The 23,893-nt window shown below is 43.7% G+C and overlaps 2 protein-coding genes across 4 annotated transcripts; both read left to right on the top strand.

Moving 5' to 3' along the window:
• The first annotated feature begins 134 nt into the window (after positions 1-134).
• LOC133974985 (TBC1 domain family member 10A-like) lies at positions 135-23,353 on the top strand. Of its 3 annotated transcripts, none has more exons than XM_062412824.1 (10): positions 135-777; positions 2,688-2,787; positions 3,097-3,204; positions 3,425-3,531; positions 3,634-3,748; positions 3,886-3,951; positions 4,346-4,535; positions 4,744-4,898; positions 5,114-5,522; positions 21,693-23,353. In XM_062412824.1, the coding sequence occupies exons 1-9, from the start codon at positions 608-610 to the stop codon at positions 5,516-5,518; spliced, it is 1,416 nt and encodes a 471-aa protein (XP_062268808.1). In that variant the 5' UTR covers positions 135-607; the 3' UTR covers positions 5,519-5,522; positions 21,693-23,353. The 3 variants fall into 3 exon arrangements, with proteins under 3 accessions (XP_062268808.1, XP_062268809.1, XP_062268807.1); XM_062412825.1 differs by lacking the exon at positions 21,693-23,353 and adding an exon at positions 7,518-8,780; XM_062412823.1 differs by lacking the exon at positions 21,693-23,353 and having other exon boundaries at positions 136-777; positions 5,114-7,432.
• On the top strand, positions 18,867-21,022 carry LOC133975437 (apelin receptor B-like). The gene has a single exon (XM_062413381.1). It carries the CDS (start codon positions 18,929-18,931, stop codon positions 20,003-20,005), a length of 1,077 nt encoding a protein of 358 aa, XP_062269365.1. The 5' UTR covers positions 18,867-18,928; the 3' UTR covers positions 20,006-21,022.
• Positions 23,354-23,893: the final 540 nt, after the last annotated feature.

Genomic DNA, 23,893 nt, shown 5'->3' with positions numbered 1-23,893 from the left:
CCTCTCCATACAAATTCCCTTTTATATGTTAGAAATAAATACAAATGTATGAATAAAGCCTGTCCCTGTATGTGATGAGTTGAGCACTGGGTGGCGCTGGAGAGTCAGTGGGTGTTTTGTTTACTGATGGTCTCCTTCCCCTCAGCAGCAGCTATCTGTGCCAACTCAGCGAAAAACCAGCTAAACACTTAGCTAACTCGCATTCCCGCTGACAGCACACATTCCCTGCTTGGGTCAGCTGACACCAATGTGATGCTAGCGTGTTAGCTTAGCAGCTAGCAGGAAGACACCCTAAAAGGGAACCGAGACGCGAGGAGTTTTGGGTCTTGAGCTTTGTCGAATAGGTGGAAATCCGCTTTGTGAGACAGCAGTCAGCCAGAGGAAGGAGGAGGAAGTGGAGCCATGAGAGTGACTACCTGTTTAACGCGAGCAGGTTAGCAGCCAGGAAGAGAGTCCTTCCCAGGAGCCGCAGCGAGCTAGCTAGCTAGCCGTGACAGCGGGTTAAGCTAACAGGTGGTTGTCTTCATGGAGAGCTGCGAGCTGCTGGCTGAGATCCGGGGATTAGCTCGATGTTATGCGAACGGACTGTGAGGTAAATGTTGGTTAAATGGCAAAGACCGAGCGGGGCAATGGGCTGGACTCCGCCACAGACAAGCTGACAGACAACGGGAAGGGCGGCGGGGCTGGAGCCGAGGTAAACGGCGGTGCCATCCAGGGGGAGGACCGGGTGGATAAGTACGGATTCACCGGGGGAGCCCAGCAGAACTCCGAGGAAACGTAAGTGGATTTTCACACACATTAAGTGATCGGCCGCCACATGGCCGCAGTGTTATTCTTTCACTCAGCTGAACACAAGTAGAAGGTATCTGGATCTCAGGCACATTCACTCACTGACATGAAACCAGTTTGTTATTACTGGGACCAACAGTTTGTCATGTCATATATATTCAGTATACTCAGAGTGTGGATTAAGACTAACAGATAGATCCGTCAACATTTCAGATGTGGCTTAATTTAGTTGATTTTTTTATATAAATATATAGAAGGACAGGCTTAAGTTCAATAATAATCAATTAATGATCTTATTTACTTATCAATAACTGAACAAAAGTGCAATATGAACATAGATATTGGAAAAAATATCTTGGTGTTTATCAAGTGTTTCTCATTCTCTGCCCATTAAGAAAAGTTTAAACCCATCACCTTCACTTGAGAGCCAAAATCAGCTTTTAAACATAAAACAATTATAACGTGACATTTATGGTGATGATTATCGATGTCACCTGATATGAACAGTTTTATCTTGACATGATCTTGGCCCTAAGTCACAGCTTGGTCTCTTGTCACCTGGACCAGCAGGGACCAACCTTATTTCTTTATGTATGAATCAAAGTCCACCTTCCGTGTCACGACTTCCATACTTATCAGTTATGAGCCCATAGGAGAAGTGTTTCATTCGTGCTTCCCTCTTTTTCAGGAGCAGGAAGGGACCTGTCATTTGAATATGCAAAAGATAAGAAAAGAGGAACAAGTTTACAAAACAAGTGTTATCTGTTTGTTTGTTTTCTTTCCTCCAGTGTTAATTCATTTGGAAACCCTCAGGCTGGAAACCACAGACCGCCACCGCTGTAATTCCCTTTAAAGTCGTATCAGCTAATATTCATTGTTCCCACTTCCCTTGTTCAAGCTTTCTCTTTCACTAAACCTCAGAGACCACATTAATCGTGGGCTTGACTCTCCATATCAATTGGTCAATTGGTTTAACCGATTCTTGTCACTTGTTTCCTGTTGGACTTTGAGGTCCTCTGACCAAACCTGTTTGGTGTTCCACTTTCTAGGTCTGTGGTCGCCGACCTGATAGTTGTAATCCCTGTAGGTTTTCAAAAATATATCTGATTGGTCATGAGATGATTAATGAGAAACAATCAAGGCAAATTACGATAATCAAAATCATGTTTATCTTTCAGATGTTTCTATATTAATCATCTAAAGTTATTAGTCAGCGAATTGCATGTTGGGTAGTGAATAGACGTTGCTGTGTTTTAAGGCAAAGAGGTTATGGTCTGGCCTCCCTCTGAAAGGAAACTTCAGCTTCTGCCTCAGAGGCCATTTTAAGGCTTTCACATTCAGACCTGGGCAACATCCTGCATTTTTTTTTTTCCCTATACAGCTGATCTTTAACTTAAAGCTTGAACATTGTGCTGCACTTGATTTGTCTCCTGCTGGCAAATATAAATATGAAAGTAACGAAAGTTTGATCCATTGTTCCCTGTTTAAAACCGATTTACAACTTGTGATCTGTCCCGAGCTATTGTATTGAAAGGTGTGACATGCAGCCCAGGCTCGTGTTCAACATCAGCTGAGGAAATGCCAGCTCTGATCTTCAGTTTAGCTGTTGTGAAATGAGGTATTAGAGCAGAAGGTTGAAGGGAACTGAACTAAGGGAAAGTTCTCCCATAGCTTCCTGTTTTCCTTTGTACTTCGTTGGCGATGGGCAAGGGTTCCAGTGTTTTGTCTGAGGTTATGTTTCCTGCGTGGACAAGGAAGAGAAGAGCCACTGCACGCCACCCTCTGGGATTCCCCTGTCATAAGCACAGGGAGGTGACACTGGACAGTACGACTGCTGTCACTTTGCATGACAACTAATTTGTTTGTCTCTGTCATAACATTTTCTCCTTTCACCACAGTGCAGAAGCAATCCCCATCGAGGTGCTGAGACAGAGAGAGGCAAAATGGCTGGATATGCTGAACAACTGGGACAAGTGGATGGCCAAAAAACACAGGAAGGTCGGCACTGATTTTACATTATGTGTCTTACATATTAGCACTTATGGTAAAGAGCAATTTGCCTCATCATGAAGATAGTTTATGTGCCATGTTTCAGTGTTTGGAAATGTTTATATTTTTAACTTGAACACTTATAACTGTGTTTACTATGACTTTGTGTTTTTTTTCAGTTTTTTTGAGAAACTGCAGCAATACAATTATACTAACTGTGTGATTATTAGAAGTTCATGTAATATTTCATATAGTCAAGAGGAAAAACAAAGGAAAGTCTGTGTTCCTCTCTAAATTAACTGTGCATGTGAATGACAGGTGAAAGAGCGCTGTCAAAAGGGGATCCCTCCATCGCTGCGTGGCCGGGCCTGGCTCTACCTCACTGGGGGGAAGGTGAAAAGGGAGCAAAACCAGGGCAGATTCCAGGTCAGTGACACATTTGAGGTTGCAGTTGTGAGCATTTTCCAAAATGGAAATAATCTATACCCATATTACATGTATGTTATGTACAGATGCATTACATAATGTGTGGTACAAGACTTATAACTTTACTGAGTTTCAGAGCTGCTATATTTTAGTGGTCTTGTCAAAAGAAGCCAAAGGGAAATCACTCAAAAGTTGAATGTAAAACAATCTGTATCTCCAGGAACTTGATGATCAGTCAGGAGATCCTAAATGGGTGGACATCATTGAGAGAGACCTCCATCGACAGTTTCCCTTCCACGAAATGTTTAAAGCAAGAGGAGGTCATGGGTATGTTCTTCCATCAGAAGTATCATACTTCCCAACACTGTATTGATGTTAATGAATACACAGACGTTTATGATATTAATCTCTTTATTTTCATGCATGCAGGCAGCAGGACCTGCTCCGAGTTCTGAAGGCTTACACTTTGCATCGTCCTGATGAGGGTTATTGTCAGGCCCAGGCTCCCATAGCTGCTGTTCTCCTGATGCATATGCCGGCTGAGGTGAGCTCACACTAAATGTTCAACCTCTCCAGATGTTTTAAACTTACTTACTTAAATATCAATCTTTTTTTCTTAAATCTTTAAATATCATATTTTATATCAATAAATACCTGCTATCTTTCCTTTCTTTGTCCTAGGATGCATTCTGGGTTCTTGTCCAGATGTGTGAAAAGTACCTTCCAGGATACTACAGTACAGGGCTGGTATGTCATGAGAAGAGCTTGCACAAAGAGAGTAATACTTGACATTACACGTTGATAGTGTTAAACTATCAGTTGTCACCTCCATAGACATTATATATCTTTCTAAAACGAATCTGTTGTATATTACAATAAATACACAATCTTGTTACTAAATGACACAGGGTTTCTGAAGACGACATTTCTGCCGCGGAATCTTTGAATTTCTCGGACCAGTGTGTCTCAGCATGATACACCAACAACCTACCAACTGGAGGTGGTGACCAGGCCACAAGGACGAGATAATCACACAATCAGCTTAGGCAGAGAGAGAGAGAATAGTCTGTTCCCTTTTTATCTCTCTATCTCTCTCTCTTTCTCTTCCTTCACTGGTCGCTGTTCCATGTCGTCTCCACAGGAGGCGATCCAGCTGGACGGGGAGATCCTGTACGCTCTGCTGCGGCGGGTGTCTCCTGCGGCCCACGGTCACCTGAAGAAGCACAAGCTGGAGCCCATCCTGTGCATGACCGAGTGGTTCATGTGCGCCTTCTCTCGCACTCTGCCGTGGGCCTCGGTGCTGCGCGTCTGGGACATGTTCCTATTTGAGGGTGAGATGACACAGCAAGTGCGACTCTAGTGTTTTAGTTACTTCAATATACAATATAGGTATTAAAATGTTCTCAAGATCGTATCATGTACTTATCAATCCTCCCCTTTAGTTGTACTGGTAAAGCAGCAGAGCATGAACAGTGTTACAATTTGATCCGTAAATGTAAGAGCAACACCTTCTTTAGCTGCATCTGCTGCCTCTCTCAGGAGTGAAGATCGTTTTCAAGGTGGGCCTGGTTCTTCTGAAATGCATGCTGGGATCCCAGGAGAAACTGAAGTCCTGCCAAGGTCTCTATGAAACAATGGAGCTGCTCCGAGCCATACAGCCGCAGTACATGCAAGAAAGGTTCCTGGTGCACGAGGTACGGTTAAACCTGCTGTCTTCATCTGTTTTACATTTTATTGTTTTGACTCAGCACCTAATACACACTCAGATTTTCATGTAGGTGCAGGAGTCTTGCTTGGACTTTGCCCTTCCGTTGTCGTGTTAATGGTGAATAAAAAACGTTCACGTGTGATATGCTGGAAAATCCAGACATCACCTCACGTTCACATTGATTCTGTCCCCGTGTCTCAGATTATAGAGCTATCGGTGTCTGAGAAAGACATCGAGAGGGAGCACCACGCTCAGCTGCGGCGTTGGAAGGAGAGTCACGGAGATCTACACTGCAAGTCCCCTCCCAGGTTGCACGGGGCCAAGGCCATCATGTCTGCCGAGCCACCGAGCCGCCAGGACCTGAGACAGAGGCCCACGATCATCGTTGAGTCTCCGCTGGCGCCCACTGCAGACAAGAGGCAGGTCGAGGACGCAAAGGGAAGAAGAAAGGCTAACAGGGAACAGCAGAAAAAAACGATCCCAGCGCCAGAGGAGACACATAATCCATATCCTCCTCCCAGTGATCCCTCACCTCTGCTCAAACACTTGACCTTACAAGAGTCCAAAGAGAGTCTGAGCAGCGCAGAGCATGACACTTACCTGTAGCAGGGTAAGTTTCACACCAGTTTACATACACAAACCATTCCATATAGCCTTCACTGACTCAGCAGCTTTCAGGCATAGAGAAATGACAAACCTCCATCTCTTAGTGTGAGAACATTTACATTTTTACAGTCATTACACTCCAAGAAAAGTTTTGATTTTGAACGGTTGTAACTGAAATTACATTTTCAAAAATGACAAACAATGTTTACTTAAGGTTGACATTTACTTAAGTAGTACAGTCATACCTGTATAGTTTAAAACCCAGTGGCACTCAAGACAGCATGAGTGCCAGGGAGCAACAGCAGGTGGCGACTGTGTGCACTTTTCAACACGTCTGTGAGGTTTATCTGAGTGGGAATATCAGCATCATATGACTGAACATGTAGGATTTCACTCAGAATCTCTCCCATTAAAAAATACTGCTGCTATTTCCTCCTCAAAGTAAAGCTCTGATTATCTCCTGTGACATAAATGAAGTCTGATTTAGTCTTAATCGATGAGATGTTTCCTGGAGCACTTTGCCTTTCTAGTCTTCCTCTTTGCCTGCGTTAGTCGCTATGTTGCCAACACAGAGATTTGTATTCATACGGCTTTGCCAGGCGCTGTCGCTTTTCACTAATTTGCAGACACAAAGTTTAAGAGCGCGTCTGTTTTGCACGGTCTGGTGACTGTTCTGATGCATCTGTGAGTTCGAACACTGGAGGGTGCTGTGAGATTAGCTCTGATGCCACAGCAACCACCAGCAGACCTCTAATGAGAAGAAGAACTGTTGAAAAGCGGAGTGACTCTCAAATGAAGGGGAAAAAAGTGTGCAGGAATATTTTATGCCACTAAGCCAAAGATTTGTATTGCATATCTTTCTAAATGTATATTTTCTAAACAGTTTATTCAATTATATTGTCGTACAGTATTTAATTTGTCAATTTGGGAGAGCTCATAGGTTTATATTTATGTCGTGAATGAGCTATGTTGAAGAACGCTACGACAGAGTTGTTTTGTACAATCTTGTAAAAGGGTTAGCAGATTTTATACTTTTATTTATCTGATGATATCTGATGGTATGGGGAGATTGTTTATTTTGCTGCGGTCTGAGAATCTAAACTTTTTAATGCTCAAAAAGTTCTATATTTTCCTTATTTTAGTTTTAGTCCTAAAACTACAAAGAAATCCAATTTTTTTCCATAATTGAAAAAATCGGCAACCTAAATAAAAAGTCTCAATTATTTTACAAATCCTAAGCTGTTGTTGACTTACAGACTCGGTTATGTGATATTCATGCCTCAATATGATTTCTTGGATTTTTCTCTGCACTTTCATGCAAAGGCCTTTTGTGAAGACGTCACCGAGCCATAAACTTTGATTAAAAACTAAATGAAGAAATGGTTTGAGAGGAAGTGGATGCATATGCACTCAGCAGTTAATAATTCGGTTCCTGGAAATTTAGTTGGTGTCAAAATCTTTATGAGTAATGAAAACTGGTAATGTGTCGATTTCAAAAATATTTTGTTCATAAATATATGCTACGGGTTTAATTTGGGTGGTTTAGGAAGCACTGTTTCTCTGCCACGTTCTCTGAAGCTTTTGATATTTAGATTTAAAACATTTAGTTCTTTAAACAAAATGCACTCTAAGAGTTTTTACTCTGCATTTTCTGCTCTGTCATGTAGATGGTGCCACTGAGCTTCATCCAGAGATTATTATAAAACTGTCAAGTTACTATGAAGGATACACGGATGTGCTTTTCCATCCAAAACCTTAGATTTTCTTGGTAAGATTTTGTATTAAAGTATAACACTGATTTAGCTAGGGGCTCGTACAATTTCTGCTGTTTTAATCAGTATATAGGACTTTTTTTCTGTGATTTGATATGTTTTTGTACCAAATTACATTTAAATCAATAAATGAATGAATACATTTCTTGGATTTTGCATATCTGTCATATTTCCTATTTTTACAGCCGGTTTCCTCTCTTTTTCCCCTCATCTTCTGTGAAACAAAGAAAACCAGACAAGAGATGAAGTGCCACACAGACTGCGCTGAGCGAGCTGGATTTCAATACACCCTGTGTTATCATTCAGCGCCCTCGCACCCGCCCTCACGCACCCACACTGCAGCACACTTCCTCGGACACCTGTTTCTCCGGCTCTTTCAGCTCTTTGAGGAATTTGCATCTCAAATAGGTCGAATTCCCACAGTGTCTCACCCAGCCATTTGCCTTTGGTGACTGAATGGAGTGCATACAGGCCTCCTTCTTCCTCGACAAGGTTCAGCTGCAGTCCAAGAACATGACAGCCAAGAATGCCCTCCCTTATATTTTAATTTACCCAAGCAGAGAAACCCCCAGCACCGTTTAATTTGATTTAATATGGATATGTTTGGATATAATAGAATTTTAATGGCTTAACCGAACTGCTTCCGCTCATCTTCTATCTTTTGAGAAAGCACAAAGATTTATATTACTCCCAACAACCGCATGACATGACACTTCTCAGTTCTACGACCCCGAGAATCGCAGCCTCCACAGCTTTTTCTATTTCTGTGACGCATTCTGTGTGTTTCGTCGGACGATGCCTGTCATTAGAGCATTCTCTCTACTTCTGCCTCCTCTAATCATCTCCTCTGTGCCTTTCACTCCCTGTAAACGTCAGCTTGTCCACCAATACTCAACCAAACTCCCCCCTTCAGCTCAAATCATCCACCCCACAACCCCACCTGTCTGTCCGTCACTCTGCTGATGGTGCACGGGGGGACCTTCGTGAGACCCCGAGCCGAGACCATAGGGAGGGTGTAATGGGAGACTGGCTTTATGGCTAATCTGCAGAGGAGGAGGAGGAGGAGGAGACGTGACCCAGACGTGCCCCCATAACCACACTCAGAAAAGAGCTGAGCAGATTTGTAGCCCTTGCAGAACAATAGCTTGTTGCTTCTTTGGCGTTGTTTGCAAGACATGATAACTCTCGCAAGTCCGTTCTTTTTCGTTGCTCTGCTAATTTAAAAACTATATAACATTTGAACATAGTGAGCTTTTAAGGAATAATCTTATTGAGAAAATCTAAATATTTGTGTTGCTGTTTCTTCTCTTTCCCTTTCGTCTCCGTTTGTTACGACCAAGTCTTTATCTGAAGCCACTCTCACACTGTAGATAGGACTCTGTTATAAATATAAACACAAGGGTGTATGTTGGTGAGAAAACGAAATTTGATCCAATCCAGTTTGAGAAAAACGGTGCAACCACGACCTTTAAGACTCATCAGCCTCTGATATCTGCTGCACAGTGGTAATCGATACTTTGACACAATTAAACAACAAATTAATATATTGACACGGTTGCAATGTTTACATTACAATAGCAATCTATATATAACATTGAGTTGTGGCAGAATGTGGACAGAAGAAGACGTAAAGATCGTAGGATAAAAAAAATTATTTCACAAAAACATAATTTCCCTGCATCAAAACACCCACAAGTTACAAATTGTTTTTGAGCAACAGTTGGCAAATTGGGTGACTTCTGAAAAATCTTGCAAAGCGTTTGATGACACAAGACATCAGAACCAAATCATAATCTGCTGCCTGTTCTTATTTATCTCACTCCACCAGAAAACAAAGCGGTCAAGCCGGGACCAACACAGAAACTGTGGAAGGATAATAACATAAATACAGTTTAAAAAAAAGTCTGTATTGTCCTTAAAAGTGTGTAACTGAGAAATTCCAGTTTTTTCTATCTGACACTGCTGAACTGTCACTGTATCCGATTGTGATATCAGTATTCAAGACACAGTTGGAAAAAATATCTGATGGCGTCTGCATGCTCCGGAGGTAGAGAGGGTCGTCCACTAAAAGGAAGGTCATTGGTTCGATCCCTGGCTCTCGCTAGCCGCAGTGTCCTCCAGCAAGATGGTAAATCCTAAATTGGCCTTGATCACTGATTGGCTGAGAAGATCCCTCACCAGCCATCAACCGTGTGTGGGGAAGCTGATATATATCAATATTAATCATGGATATGCTAAAGCTAAAGTTCACATATAACTTCTTCCAAAACCTCAAACCCTTTCCTGCAGCCTTAAGAACGTCCTGTCGCTCCCACTTCTCGTCAGTACAGATGACAAAGTTCTCACACGCCTTTCTTTGTTGATCGAAGCCTATCTATAGTAGGTGTGAAAACCGATATCTCCCACATGTGATGTCTGTTTATACACTGTAGCTGTTTATTGGGGGGGAGGGTTGGATGATCTCATGAGGCCATATGTGTGAAGCGTCTGGGAGATTAAAGTCTGGCTTCATGAGCTGCAAAGCTCCTCTAAAGCTTTTTGGTAACAAGGGCTGATGGTCTGCACCTTTATCCCCGTCCTCCACCACCAACACCCCCACCAGCCCCCCACATGCCCTCTGCCCAAAGCTGGATTAGAAGGGGTAGAGGTCAGGGCCACGAAACCAAAAAACTCCACTGCGACCTGTTTGAATGACAGTAGCTTGAATAGTTTTATTGGATTGCAGCTGCAATGCTTTGTGTGGGAAGGGTTTAAATGTATATCTTGATGTAAAAGTTTATAGTTTTATTATGTGCATTTTATATTTTTTAGGTTGAATTATGTTGCAGGGAGTTCCCCTCGTTCCAGAGACCTCATGCATGTTCCTGTTTGGGATTCTTCCCTGTTTTGGGGGAACAGGCATTGATGAACAGCCTCTAGTAGCCGGGCTGCACGTGTGGGACAGGAAGCGGAGTTGGAGTGGAAGGTGTCAGGGGTCGGACAGATGCCCGTTCAATGGACGGTGGTCAGGAAGTGTGTGTGTCCTTTTATGGTTCTCCTCAGGATAACAGTAGCTGGATGTGCAGCCCTATGATGATCTCAGATCCATCAGCTTTATTTTCTGACTCTGGTTTATGATTTATTAAAGGAAATGAAAACACACCCACACACACACACATGCTCGGCTCCAGCTGGGGATCCCCCTCCCCCATCTCCTTGTGTAGCAGCTGAATGTCTTATGAATCATAAGACTCATTAGTGCATAACAACTCCAGAGCAGTGACCGAGCTGTTGTTTCCGTCAGGCGAAGGTTAAATCTTGTTTTCTGCATCCCTCTGTTCCTCGGTGTCGCCCACGTCAGTTTTCCCCGTTCGCAGCTGATCCATCACACAGAGCTGCACACAGGCCTCTGGCTGTAAAAGATCACATCGTCCAATTATTCAGGCCACTTTCCGCTCGATTTAAGCATGTTTGAAGTCCAGCCGGCTCCTGGTTACACATTAGACAAGCTCCAGGCCTCAGGTTTTCAATTTCGGGGACCATGGTATGACCTTTGAACTGTTGAACGGCTCTTCTCCTTCTCCAACGGCCCCCCCCCACTGTTGACTGTTTCAACTTCCTGTTTGCGATCAGGTTTTATTTTGTAGGATTTAAGACCCGTTGTGTTGTCACCGTGTTCCTGTGCATGTTCTTCATGTGTTTGTTTACTTTTTGTAGAATCTCAATTCACTTTGGCCCAAGTTTAAATGCGCTGAAATAATTTAATCGATTCAACACTTTATTCACAGTTTATTTGCAGTAGTTTGTGAAAGTGTTGTTTCAGAAAAGTGGACCTTATAAGCAATTTACTGATAGTTGTTGCTGTTGAAGCTGTCAAATAATGAACTGGAATGGCACATACATCCACCAGAGGCCAAACTGTGTAATATCAGTCCCATAAATGTGCCAGATCCCCCCCCCACCCTTGAAAATGTAGAAAGAAAAACATATCGCATAATATTTCAAAGGGTGAAAAAGAAATCACCAAAGATTTATAGATTCTTCCCTGAACCATATCGCATTCCTTCCAAGTTTCGTGGTAACCAGTGCAGTCGTTTTTGTGTAATCCTGATAACTTCCAAACAAAGGTAGAGGTAATTATTGACAATGTGCACATTTGAAATACAGAGATAGGCTTCATAACTTTTATCAAATAACTCGACTGGCGGTTCTATATGGTATAGTGTGTAACCATTGCAGTTTTTGAGAAGAAAACTGGGAAATGTTTGATCGTCATTGAGTGGTAAATTTATCCTACAATGCATTTTTAGAGTCTAACGTGCAGTGAAATTGGTGAAATCTGTGTTTTATTGTACAACTCATATTAGGTTGTTGATGATGCTTTCGGACCTGGATCTCGTGCCTTTGTGTCTTGCAGCATTTACTTTTTTGCGTTGCATGTTTATCTCCTCACCGAGGCTGTTTGTTCGCTCTGTGTTGCTGTGTTGGTGTCTTTCCCTAATCTGTATTGATCTGAAGTCACTTCCTGCCATTGTTGTGTCACATCCCCACTGTCTCCTCTCTTCCCGTCCATCCAGTCCTCTCTTTCCCCCCTGGCAAGGAAACCGGGTGCGCAGAGAGGATACACAGGGATGTGTGTGTTAGTGTGTGTGTGTGCGTGTGTGTGTGCATGTGTGTGCATGCGAGATAAAGTGGGAGACCTGCTCTGCTCCTGATAAACCAGGTCAGACTTTTACTGAGACGAGCAGATATTGATGGGGAGTGAATGGTAACGCTAACACAAACGTCTGCAGGATTGAAACAGAGGCAAAGATTTGGAGTTTGGAGTGACAGAAATGAAGTCGCCCAATTTTCAAAAACACGATCTAGGAATCACTTAGTGATCTTTTACATGCTTTACGGATAGTTAGAGATACTGAGCTTTAAAGTTTTCAGCATAAATTCAGGTTTACTTCAACCTAGAGCTGGGAAATAAATTAAACACATTTTTTTGTTCTTTCACCAAACGGCATATGTTGAAATAGTGAAAACAGAAGTATGACGACTACTAAAAAGTATAATTCACCATATCCAATAGAAAGAGACTTTATTATTTCATTAAAGGGAAATTCTGTCAGTGTATGTGGGTTAATACACATTTTTTTAAATGCATTGTGTTTCCAACAAGCCTTACAAGTGGTCCAGGTTTTGTATTATTTCTAAAGCAGTAAACCAAATTCGTATTTAGTGGAACAACTTTTAGAACCAGCTGCAACAAAGAAGTTATATACAATATAATTTCTTCGTCAATACGTGCATTGTGGGTGTGGGTGTGGGTGTCAGCTTGTGACCTCGTAGCCTGTTAGAATTGAGACTAATGACAAAAGCATATGAGCATCAAAACCTTTGGTTTGGAGTTACAATAGCTGATTGTGTTGCATCCAGTGTAGTCATGGGTGTTACACAGTGTGTGTGGACATGTAGGATTTTTGAGTGTGTGTGTGTGTGTGTGTGTGTGTGTTGGTGTGTGTGTTTGTGAGTGAGGCTTGTGTTTCAGGACCTATGTGAATGTCTGCACAGCCATAAAAAAAAAAATCTTTCAAATGGTTCCTGTTACATGTGAGGGATAAAGTCCAGCGGAGTCCTCCACACAGCTCTGAGACCTCGGTACCTCCTGTTCTCTGACTCATCTCTGTTTCACACGGTTTTGTGAATGATATCGGTCCAACATCCTCTTTAGCAGCAGGAGCGCAGCAGCAGAGGAAAGTTTCCCGCCTGCAGGTTGTACAGGAAGAGGAAAACGTGGTTGCCGGTTTTATTGCAGTTTTCTTTTGTCTGTGTTTATTCATCAGGGAAGAACTTTATCTCTATTTTGAAACGTCGTGTGGACGCCGGGTTTGTTGAGTTCAGTGACGAGGCTTTAAACTCAGTGTCATGCAGTAAAGCTGAAGAGTGTGGGATTCCAGCCGTGCATCTGTAAATGTGTTGCTTTGTCCTCATCATAGGAGTGAACGGGACAAAATATCAAATACACACTTTACCCCCTTTACTGACTGCACATTTTTATGAAAATGCATCAGGATTTCTAAACAAACTAATTGAATTCATCATTGTGGTGAGAACTACCTTAAATAACAGAAACAATCTTTAAGAAATTCACCTATTAGTTTAGTCCAAGTACAATTTCTCAACACGGAGGAGCCGGGATTCATGACCTTTACTGCAGCCAGCCACCAGGTGGCGATCAAGACAATTCGGCTTCACTTCTGGGGGAGCTGTCACGTCATGCATCTTTAAGTACGACAGTGCTTTGAGCTGGTTGCTAACATCAGCATGCTAATGATCACAATGACAATGCTATTATACAGATGTTTAGAAGGTATCACATGTTAACTATTTTAATTTCTTGCATGCCTGCATTTCGTGAGGTGCTGGCTTGCGGCAAACAACAAATTGCAAAGCTACACATTCATTATATTAAAAAAAGTCACTAATTCTGGTGCTTAAGAAGTTCCCAAGATTCCTCATTATATATTTTAGAATTTAATGAGTTCTATAGATAATAAATACAGTGGAGAGACCTATGAACATTTGCCTATTAAGACCTGAAGACGGGAACAACACCAACATAAATTATCCCACCATCTTTGTGAAGAAGGTTGGTGCAGCTCACTGTCACTGTCAGTGTTTTACATCGTCTCTTAGCTTTAAACCTCATGATTAACTCATCAGCTGACTAACCCTGAAAAAACTCCCAACACCAAAGTCATTGTCGGTGTAAACAGAAGACGGTTGTCAGGACTCGCAGCAGCAGTGTTACCTCACTGCTTCTATAAATGAAAAATGATCCTCTCTCTTTTGTTCCCTTTTCTCAGCTGCCCTACGTAAAAGACAAGGAGGAGCCCCCCCCCCCCTTCCTCCTGCCTTTCTCTCCTCGTACTCATACTTCCTCTGTCGACCTCGGAGTGCAGGTCCGACCTATTTGTGACCGTTTCGGTGAAAACATTTTTGGCTTTCCCTCTCCTGTCCTTAAGTTCATATTTGATAAATATTTCTGCTCTGCCGCTCCGGACTCGGAAGATAACAACACGCTGAAAGCAGGAAGAGTCTTATCAACAGAGCCCCCCGGTCAACTGACCCACAAACACAGACCTCAAATTAGACGTGCCTGTGTCCGTAGCTGCTGATATTCTGACTGAGGAATATGCCGCTGGGCTGTAAGGTCATCTGTGACTTTAAGTTCAGGGTAATATCTTGAAACTCAGTGCATGTGAGCTGATAACAAGGGAACCGTTATAATAGAGACACAAACTCAGCGAAGTCTGAACCGTGGCTGCTTCCGGATTGTTCAGATGTGTGATAAAGTTATAGGACTTTTTTTCTGGTAAAAATAATTAGAATTGATAATCTATGAGGAGGCAAAGCAGCAGATTTATCAGGTTTTCACATTTCATCACACGTTGAAATCGTGGTGTACCGATTTTTGTTTTTAATGTGGTTTTGAGGATTTATCTGCTAATTTTTCAGTTTGTCAATAAATCCAATGCAGAGACCAAAATGCTAATTAAATTAGAGTGACGGTGATGCAATGATGCACTACATCCCAAATACCCTTTTCAACTTATTTTCTGTTTTTCTTATTTATTTGTTCTCTTTGTGCAGATAAATACAAATGTTTATCAAATTACTGTTTATTTGATAGTTGTCACCCCTGTCGGTTTGTTTGTTGCTTGTTTTGTAATGCCGTTTGCACAATTCCACAAAAACAGAATTTCCCTGAAACCTGGTGAAAGGATGAGGGATAATAGGAACTCCTCAAAGTTTTTAGCCGATCTTTAACATTGCAAGATAGAGCTTTCTCAACATTTTCACAGTGTTAACTTTGGTGCAGCTTGCCTGAAGTCAAGGGGACTTTAGGGCCTTGGTGTTTCCCTGCAAAAGTAGTTTTTTCCATTCGACTGTGGTGATATAACTGGTGTGACAGTAAAAAGCTTGAATCTCCTTCAACGAACAATGAACTGATCAAGATCTAAAACCACAGGAACACACAAATCAATCATCCAATCAAAAATGTAGTTCCTGGCCTGTGAATCAGTTTCTGCAGTTGTGATATATCTAAAAACTCTAAAAGAAAAACAAAAAAACCCATCTGTTCAACTCAGTTTTCAGATGGAGTCTAGTCCTCATTGGAGCGGTGAGAGCAGGCGTGAACGTCCTCCGTCCCGGTGGCCTTTGTGTCTGACAACCAGGTGTCAATCACCTCGTGGTCCCTGCTGAAAGGAGCCGAGGGAGGTAAATGGAGAGGAGCAGGCGGCAACAACAACTGTTCCGGCTCTCCAGCTGTGCTCGGAGTGTTAGCTTTGACAGCGCATCCAGATAGTTAAAAGTTCAGATCAGAGGGTTGATACGATTGGTTTGGTAACGCTGATGACTCGGTGTGTGTCGGCCCGAGGGTCCGTCTATCATCGCGGCTGTCGAGCTGCTCTGAGTTGATGCATTCTGACGTGCAGTGTCATCGAAGAACTGGGGTGGGAGTCAGAGTCGGTAAGTAAAACGCCTCGAGGAACCAGCTGTCTCGTCACAGAGGGGCTCCCCTCCTGCATGTGGTCTGCAACAGCTTAACACACACATCAAATGACTGTCAGACCCCCACAGGCCCTCACACACACACACCTAAACAACAAGAACACACACCTCACAGCTCTTTTGGCCCTGCAAGTATCACCCAAAACAGGCCAATAAACACACAAGGTCACGATGAAAGATCAAAAGGAGGCTATGCATCCCTGCAGACAGACTGTCACTGTAGTTTGTGTGTCTGTTTTGGGGGGATTGTGTGTCTTTTCTGCTGTTGTGTATACTTGGAGAAGAAAATATTCGTCTTTCTCCAGATGAGTTTGGAGCTCACTCATCGCTGATAGACGACACCTCGCTGTGGTTGAATGTTGCGCAAAGCACAAGGCACGTCCCGGTGTGTGGTTTACAGCGCAGGACCACACATGAGAGGACAACAACAACACAAACAACAATTGGCCTGAGACACAGGTTGGAACCGGAGGGCAAAGAGGTTCCAGGTCAGTCCTATTGGAACATGCGACTCTAAGGGAGAAGTGAGAAAAAGAAATGCTTACTGTCATGACAGTGTTGAGCATGAAAAAAGTCCCCTTCAGATATAAAACAGAGATATAATGTTGTTTCCCCATCTCCCCTGATGAGGGGATTTTGGACTCAGTGTGTGGGCGGACATTTCATCAAGGCCTTCTGTTTTATTTAGCTGTATTTTCACATCCCCTGTCAACGAACGCAGCTAAAAACAGACCTGGGTCCCACCAGGCTGAAGATAGGAAGCTCGCCTGATTCACTTCACTTTGCCTTTTTCCTGTTCTGCGGCACGGAGCCGGACGGACAAAGAGCTGGAACGGACAATCAGGCGGAGCGCGTGTGGGCAGAGCTTTGGGTGGAGGCACAAACACAAACACATCAGTTTGATTATCAAACACCAGCCGAGCGCATCACAATAACTGGCAACAACAAACCGCTCTCTGAGAGTCGATGACGCTGGCAGGAGCAGACGGGACGGGAATCAATCCTCATCTTGGTAAACGGAGGAAGACGGAGATGAGCGGGGAGGGGAGGACGGAGGAGGCAGAGATGGGGGGGGGGGGGTGGAGAAGGAAAAGATTGTTGAGTGATGCAGACGTTTTGTCTATTGGTTGGTGCCCCGGCGCCACTGCTGCCGCTCTGCTGAGAGACGGAGCAGGCTGGAGAGTGAGCCTTCCCACCTGGGCCGACAAATCCTGCCCGAGAGACGGGAAAGAACAGAAGGAAAAAGAGGAGCGTGACTCGTTTAACCATTCAGCACTGAGTTGCCCTTAAGTAGCTCTACAGTTGGAAAAGTCATCTTATGCCACACAGTCGGTATCGTGCCTTCTAACAGCTCGTTCGTGAAGCATAATGCTAAAACGGCTGAAGGTTCAAACACAAGACTCCATGCTTTTTATGGTGCCACCATCCACTCATTCAAAGATATTACTGATGCTACGTTTTCTTAACTTTTGCATCTCTACCAACAATTAGGGAATAAACTTTTGTGAGTTTATTCTGAGTTTTTTTGCTGTTTTCAGAAACTTTCCTTACTTTTCTTTCTAATATGAAAAACTAAAATTCAGCTTCAGAATTCATGTGTTTTTGTTCAGAGCTCCTTGGCACAATCTTTTTGTCTTTACAAGTTGGCTTCCACCTTTCTTTTTCTAATACCGAGATACTGTGTTTGTTTTCTTTTTGTGCTTGTTAGGAACACAATTAACTAGCACAACTTCTACAGTTTTCGCAGACTTACTCTCTCCGGGAAAAACTCCACAGAATGTCCAGAGCAAATCAAACATACATTTTGCTTTCTCACATGTCTGAAAGCTGCTAGAGTGAGGTTAAATCGGTAGATGCATTGTTCTGCAAAGCAGTTTATAGCCTAGCGTTTGTTTTCTGTGTAAATCAATATAAAAAGCAGAAATGGCAGTACTGATAAAAATGCTCTGACCACAAAGGATAAAATTACTGATAAAAATGAGGAAGATGTGCTAAACTACATTAGTGCAAATTGTTGTACTTGTGTGGTCGGTTTTGTAAGGATTTGATAATAACGCCAAAGCCAGAACATAATCACATAAACATATGATAGATCTTTAATTTGTAGTAGTTTACTGTTATATCTCCGTGATTATATCATATTTTACCCCCGCCCTTAATTAATGTCTCATTTTGCATATGAAATAGACTGTTGAACTTTATGCGGCATGTTTAAACATTGTTTTGAACAGTTATACCAAAATGTATCTTAATGATTATCTCCACATTATGAAAATATAGTAACATTTCTTTAAAAAAAACATCCTTGCCTACATGTCTTTAATTTTAAATCCTGCTAGTATGTCTTAAAACTACTGAATGGATTGGAAATCATATTAAGTATTTAAATTAAGGCTCTAACACATCTGTCTCCTCTTCTTGTTAAAGCTTGTATATTTTAGTGTTTGTGTGTGAGGTCAAAGTTGTCTTTGGCTAACCTCCAGTTCCTCAGAGCTGAACACAAACTCTTGTCTGCAGTGGGTGGTTACACATTGTTTGGACATGTGGGGACATGACAACAAAACACATAGAGATGTAAATGCCGTGTGCTCGTCCGTCCCAGCACAGTGATCCGGTGCCAGAACGACTCTCGATTGTCATGACTATTGACTGCACCTCATGAAACCTGTCATGCCCGGACTTGACTCCTGGGCCACCGTCCAAACATGTCTAATAATTAACTTTCATTCCATTGAGGAGAGGGGAAAAAAGTTTGGCAATTATAGGTTTGGTTTTGTATTTCTTTTGAAAGCCATAAATCATGCTTGAAAATTATTTCTGAAAAATAACTTCTGCTGTTTTTAACTTTAATGTTAAAGTGGCTTCACTTTGCAGGAGGTAGTGAATATTAATGATAAGAGGAGGGTGGGGGTGTGTGTGTAGTGACAGAGCATGTTGCTCAGAGGAGGAGGGCAGTGGGAGGGGAGGAGGGGGGCATCCTGGGACGGTACAAGTGAAGGGGAGAGGGTATATAAAGGTCCACACATCACACATGAAGCCACAGAGCTCCGAGCTGTCAACCACTGTGGACGTACCAGACTTTTAAAAGCAGACAATGGACATGAAGCCAACTGAAGGTAACTATGATTACTATGAATACGATGAGTCGGAGAACTCCACCATGTGTGACTACTCGGAGTGGACCCCCTCGTACTCCGTCATCCCGGTGCTCTACATGCTCATCTTCATCCTCGGCCTCTCCGGGAACGGGGTGGTCATCTTCACCGTGTGGAGGGCGCAGGGCAAGCGGCGCGCGGCGGACGTCTACATCGGGAACCTGGCCCTGGCTGACCTCACCTTCGTGGTCACGCTGCCCCTGTGGGCCGTGTACACCGCCATGGGCTACCACTGGCCCTTCGGGGTGGCCCTGTGCAAGATCAGCAGCTACGTGGTGCTGCTCAACATGTACGCCAGCGTCTTCTGCCTCACCTGCATGAGCTTCGACCGCTACCTGGCCATCGTGCACTCGCTGTCCAGCACCCAGCTGCGCTCCCGCGGCCACACGCGCGGCTGCCTCATCGGCATCTGGCTGCTGTCCGGGCTCCTCGCCGCGCCCACCCTGGTGTTCCGCACCACCAAGGACGACCCCAGCAGCAACCGCACCTCCTGCGCCATGGACTTCAGCCTGGTGCTGACCAGCAAGGAGGAGGAGGGCCTGTGGATCGCCGGCCTCAGCATCTCCTCCTCGGCGCTGGGCTTCCTCCTGCCCTTCCTGGCCATGATGGTGTGCTACGGCTTCATCGGCTGCACCGTCACCCGCCACTTCAACACCCTGCGCAAGGAGGACCAGCGCAAGAGGAGGCTGCTGAAGATCATCACCACGCTGGTGGTGGTGTTCGCCGCCTGCTGGACGCCCTTCCACCTGGTGAAGAGCGCGGACGCCCTCTCCTACCTGGACCTGTTCCCCGCCACCTGTGCGTTCCTGCGCTTCCTGCTGCTGGCCCACCCGTACGCCACCTGCCTGGCCTACATCAACAGCTGCCTCAACCCCTTCCTCTACGCCTTCTTCGACCTGCGCTTCAGGTCCCAGTGCCTGTGCCTCCTCAACCTGAAGAAGTCCCTGCACGCCAGCCCGGCCAGCTCCCTGTCCTCCCAGAAGACAGAGGCCCAGTCCCTGGCCACCAAGGTGTGACGTCTGCTGGGGGCCCAGGGGCATGCTGGGGAAGAGGTGAAAGATGCAGGACAATGCAGGTGAATCAGAACTGTGCAGCTGATGTGTGCTTCCTCCCAGGTCGTCCAGGGAGTCATCCTCCGACCCCCCCTCTGTGGACTACAAGGTGACCCTCAGGCTTGTGGAGTCTGGGTCTCGCCACACTCAAACTCCCACTTTCAGCTGCAGGGAGGCAAAACTTTACCAGGGGACCAAGAGATGAAATGATTTATATATTTTTTTTTTTTGAAAAAGTGGAATGTATTTTGAAAAAAAAAAAGGACAACACACTCATGAGTTCCTCTTGGCTCTCCCATGTGGACTTGATGCCAAGTGCTGAGCTTTGAACTATGAAAACCCTGCCGTCAATACTCATACATGTGCCCCCCCCCACCCCTGCTGTTCTTGTTTTCATTTGTAAGCACTTGAGGTGTGAAACCCACCAGACCGTCCCGCTCTCCAGCTCCAGTCTGTAGTATCTGCATCACAGCCAGCAGTTTAGAGAGTGTGTGTGTGTGTGTGTGTGTGTGTGTGTGTGTGTGTGTGTGTGTGTGTGTGTGTGTGTGTGTGTGTGTGTGTGTGTGTGTGTGTGTGTGTGTGTGTGTGTGTGTGTGTGTGTGTGTGTGTGTGTGTGTGTGTAGGAAGGATGTGCCAGTCGGTGAGAGGTGTTCGAGTGTGATAAGGGTGTTGTAAGGAGAGACGGGGAAGGGGTGGGAGTCCCCAGACGGACAGACAGACAGATGGCAGCTGACAAATGTTTTCAGGCTGGTGCAGGGCCCAATTAGAAGGTGACTGCTTTGACGGTCTGTTGGTGTTTGTGTGTCTCTGTGTGTGTGAAGGAATGAGTTTGCTTGTGTGTGTGTGTGTGTGTTGATAGTCAGAATGACAATGAATTTGCTCCTGACAAATACATGAAAGAATTTTTGTGAATACACAGTACTTTGAATCCAATGTCTATGATTTTGTAATAAAACAGAAAAAAATGTGCTTTACAAAAAACTCCTCTCTCTGGTGTCACTCTGTTCCTTGTGATGGTTTAGTCTGGTCGCTGGAATGCATTTTCTCCCACTCAGTGAATGTACTTCTTCCTGTTGGTGTTGGGGAGGGGGGGAGGCGGTCCGACAACCATTGTGTTCTGCAGGGCCCGAGAATCAAAGCATGCGTCTCTGCAGGAAATGCACGTTGGACTTCTATTTCCTCCTCCTGATGTATTTGTTTCTTCTGCTCTCCCGACAATCAGCGAGCACAAACAATCAGCGAGCACAAAAGTTCCTAAATTGGATCAAGCACGGGTCGTTTGGCTTTGTCCCAGAAGTCTTAGGGTTAATTACCACAGCCTATAGAAAGAGTCCCGACCCACCTTTTAAACATCACACTTTGCTGTGTTACAATCAAATGTATTGTTTTCAACAAACAGAAACCACAGCAGGTTGTTGAGCTTTAAATTAGAATTCAGTGATTAACCAATTCGGACAGTAATGAGCTTTCTACAGGATATACTCAGCAACAGCAGGGAGACAGGGGGGATTGGATAAATCCTCGCTCACTGATTTGTAGTGGGAGTCGACTCACTGGGCCTGTGTAATACCTGTTGATGAGAGGGGCTTAGTTTAAATCAGTCACAATTCCTGAAGTACAATTACAGAGGGACATTTTTTTTTTTCCCCAGGGGCCCAAATATGACCAACGCTGAACTCCTGCTGGAGAGAAGAAGTGCATCTGCGTCTTTAACGCTGGGACAGGTGACGTCTGAAGGTTCTCACGTCACGTGAAAGGGAGAGAAATGCAACAGCTGCTGTGACATTCCCTTCGGCCTCAGCTCCTCCTTCATCACCACGGTCTCAGCTCGCCTTAATCTGATCCCAGCCGGGAGGCGCAAACACAGACATGCAAAGCAAAAAAATAGAACTTCCGAAGCTGAGTCTAGAAATTTTTCATGTAACACTTTAACATAAAGCATTAAAAATAGGCAGAAGGGAAGGGAATAAGCTCGGTCCAGCCATCTGGAGTCTGCACATGTTTTATTGGTGAAACAACATACAGTACATTTTAAAATACCATGCAGCGGCTAGTTTTTTTTCTTTTCTACAAGATGACATGTCACATTATCTTCCACCTGTCGGCATCAAAGTCAAAGCCCGCTCGGTAAGACAATCTGGATAGATTATTTTCATGGTTTTCAAGTTTTATGACGCCGATGTGATCGTGTTACCAAAGATTTCATGGCACTAACTTTGCCAAGCCAAAGCTGTCCCGAGAGAGAGAGAGGGGAAAAGATTTATACCCTCTGGTCCTCGTCAGGCCGGGTGCCTGTCTGCAGAGAGCACTGGATGTTCAGAAATGATTTCACAAATATGTTTCATTCCTCTGTAATAACAGAGTGTGAAAATGAAGTGTGTATACACTGGCAGCCCTGTTGCCGCGGGGTATAAACAGTCCTGGCTCCATTTCCAAGAAGCGACAAACAACAAGAACATCTCCAAGAAACAATCACAAACACAAAACATGACGTGTCCCTTTCTTTTAGAAATATTTAGTTAATAACAATGATATCTGTATTGGTAATGTGGTGGTTGGGATTGTTGGACACTGTCTGTACAAAGACAACTGTTGTTGTTGAATGAAAACACACCTGGGGGGGGGAATTAAGGCTCCATGAAATGAATCGACTCAAACCACTAATGACGTCCATTATAGTATCTTGTTGACAACGGTTAACATCTGATACAAGCTGTTCTCCGACATGCACTGATCTCCTCTGGATCTTCTCTGGAGGAGGTGTATGTGGAACTGCAAATGCCCCAGTGAGAGCCTCCCGGCTATAATGTCCGGAAAAGCCGAATAACTGCATGAAAAAGCGGAGCCAAACACGTAAAACACACTGATGAAGATTTCCAGATAGCCTTTAGTGATGAGGGCCGATGTTGGTGTTGATGTGCTGTAAACACAAACACACGATCCCTGCAGTAGAATTCATTTGTAACATTCTGTCTCTGTCGGCTGCACCGACCCTGAGTGGAGAACCTCTCTCTGCGTTGCTCATGTGTGAAAGGAAACCTCTGGAAGCTTCTAACCTTTCTAAGGAAATTATCCTTATCAAACAGAAGTTATGTAAAACTGTAAATGTGTGTAGATAATCCTACGTCACAAGATAGGCTGTATATAGTTCCTGCAAATACAAGTCGCTGTGAACTTTTACTGTTGTTTTTACATTTGTATACTTCACTAAGCACTTTGCCTACAGACTTTCATTTACAACTACTAAATACCTTGATTCTATTACAGAGGGAAATACTGCACTTTTAATTGTACTACATTTATTTGATTCTGTCTTATCACAACCTATAAAAAATAAAACAACCAGCACAGCATTAAAAAGATCATTACAGGTTTAAATAAATAGTCATGTTAATTTGATTTTAAAAAATGTGTGTGCAAGTTCAGGAATATTTCACATTTAGTTATTTATTTAAGCCTTTATGGGAAAATCTTCATCGAAGCAACTGACAGAGGTTTTAAAATAAAGCCGACAGATGCACTGAAGGCTGTGAAAGATGAGAGCTCTTCAAGCTCGAAATCACCACTTTCCAAACTGTGATTAAATGGTTTTCAATGGCAGTTAAAGGAAAGATCTGGAGGATTAAGAAATAAAATGTGAGGAGGCCGACAGTTGAGCATTTATGCACAAGTAACAGCTGTGGGTTAAACATACTGCACTTTTTTTTTACTTTTAAAATTAATGAAATAAAAAGTACTAGTGCATTAACATCTAAAGAAAGGCTTGTTATGATGCCTGTTTTGATGCGTTAGCTTACATTATTTCTTCCTTTTCACCTCCATTTTAAGGATATATGGAATTTCCCCAGCACT

Source organism: Platichthys flesus, chromosome 19 (genome assembly GCF_949316205.1).
Source record: "Platichthys flesus chromosome 19, fPlaFle2.1, whole genome shotgun sequence".
Taxonomy (NCBI): Eukaryota; Metazoa; Chordata; class Actinopteri; order Pleuronectiformes; family Pleuronectidae; genus Platichthys; species Platichthys flesus.
This window is presented reverse-complemented; position numbering and strand designations above follow the sequence as displayed.

Bases quoted from the DNA above. Each gene is read 5' to 3' on its own strand.
- LOC133974985 (XM_062412824.1), top strand. From the start codon at position 608: ATGGCAAAGACCGAGCGGGGCAATGGGCTGGACTCCGCCACAGACAAG. The intron at 778-2,687 runs GTAAGTGGATTT...CTTTCACCACAG, and splicing joins CAGCAGAACTCCGAGGAAAC to TGCAGAAGCAATCCCCATCG. The intron at 3,952-4,345 runs GTATGTCATGAG...TCGTCTCCACAG, and splicing joins GATACTACAGTACAGGGCTG to GAGGCGATCCAGCTGGACGG.
- LOC133975437 (XM_062413381.1), top strand. From the start codon at position 18,929: ATGGACATGAAGCCAACTGAAGGTAACTATGATTACTATGAATACGAT.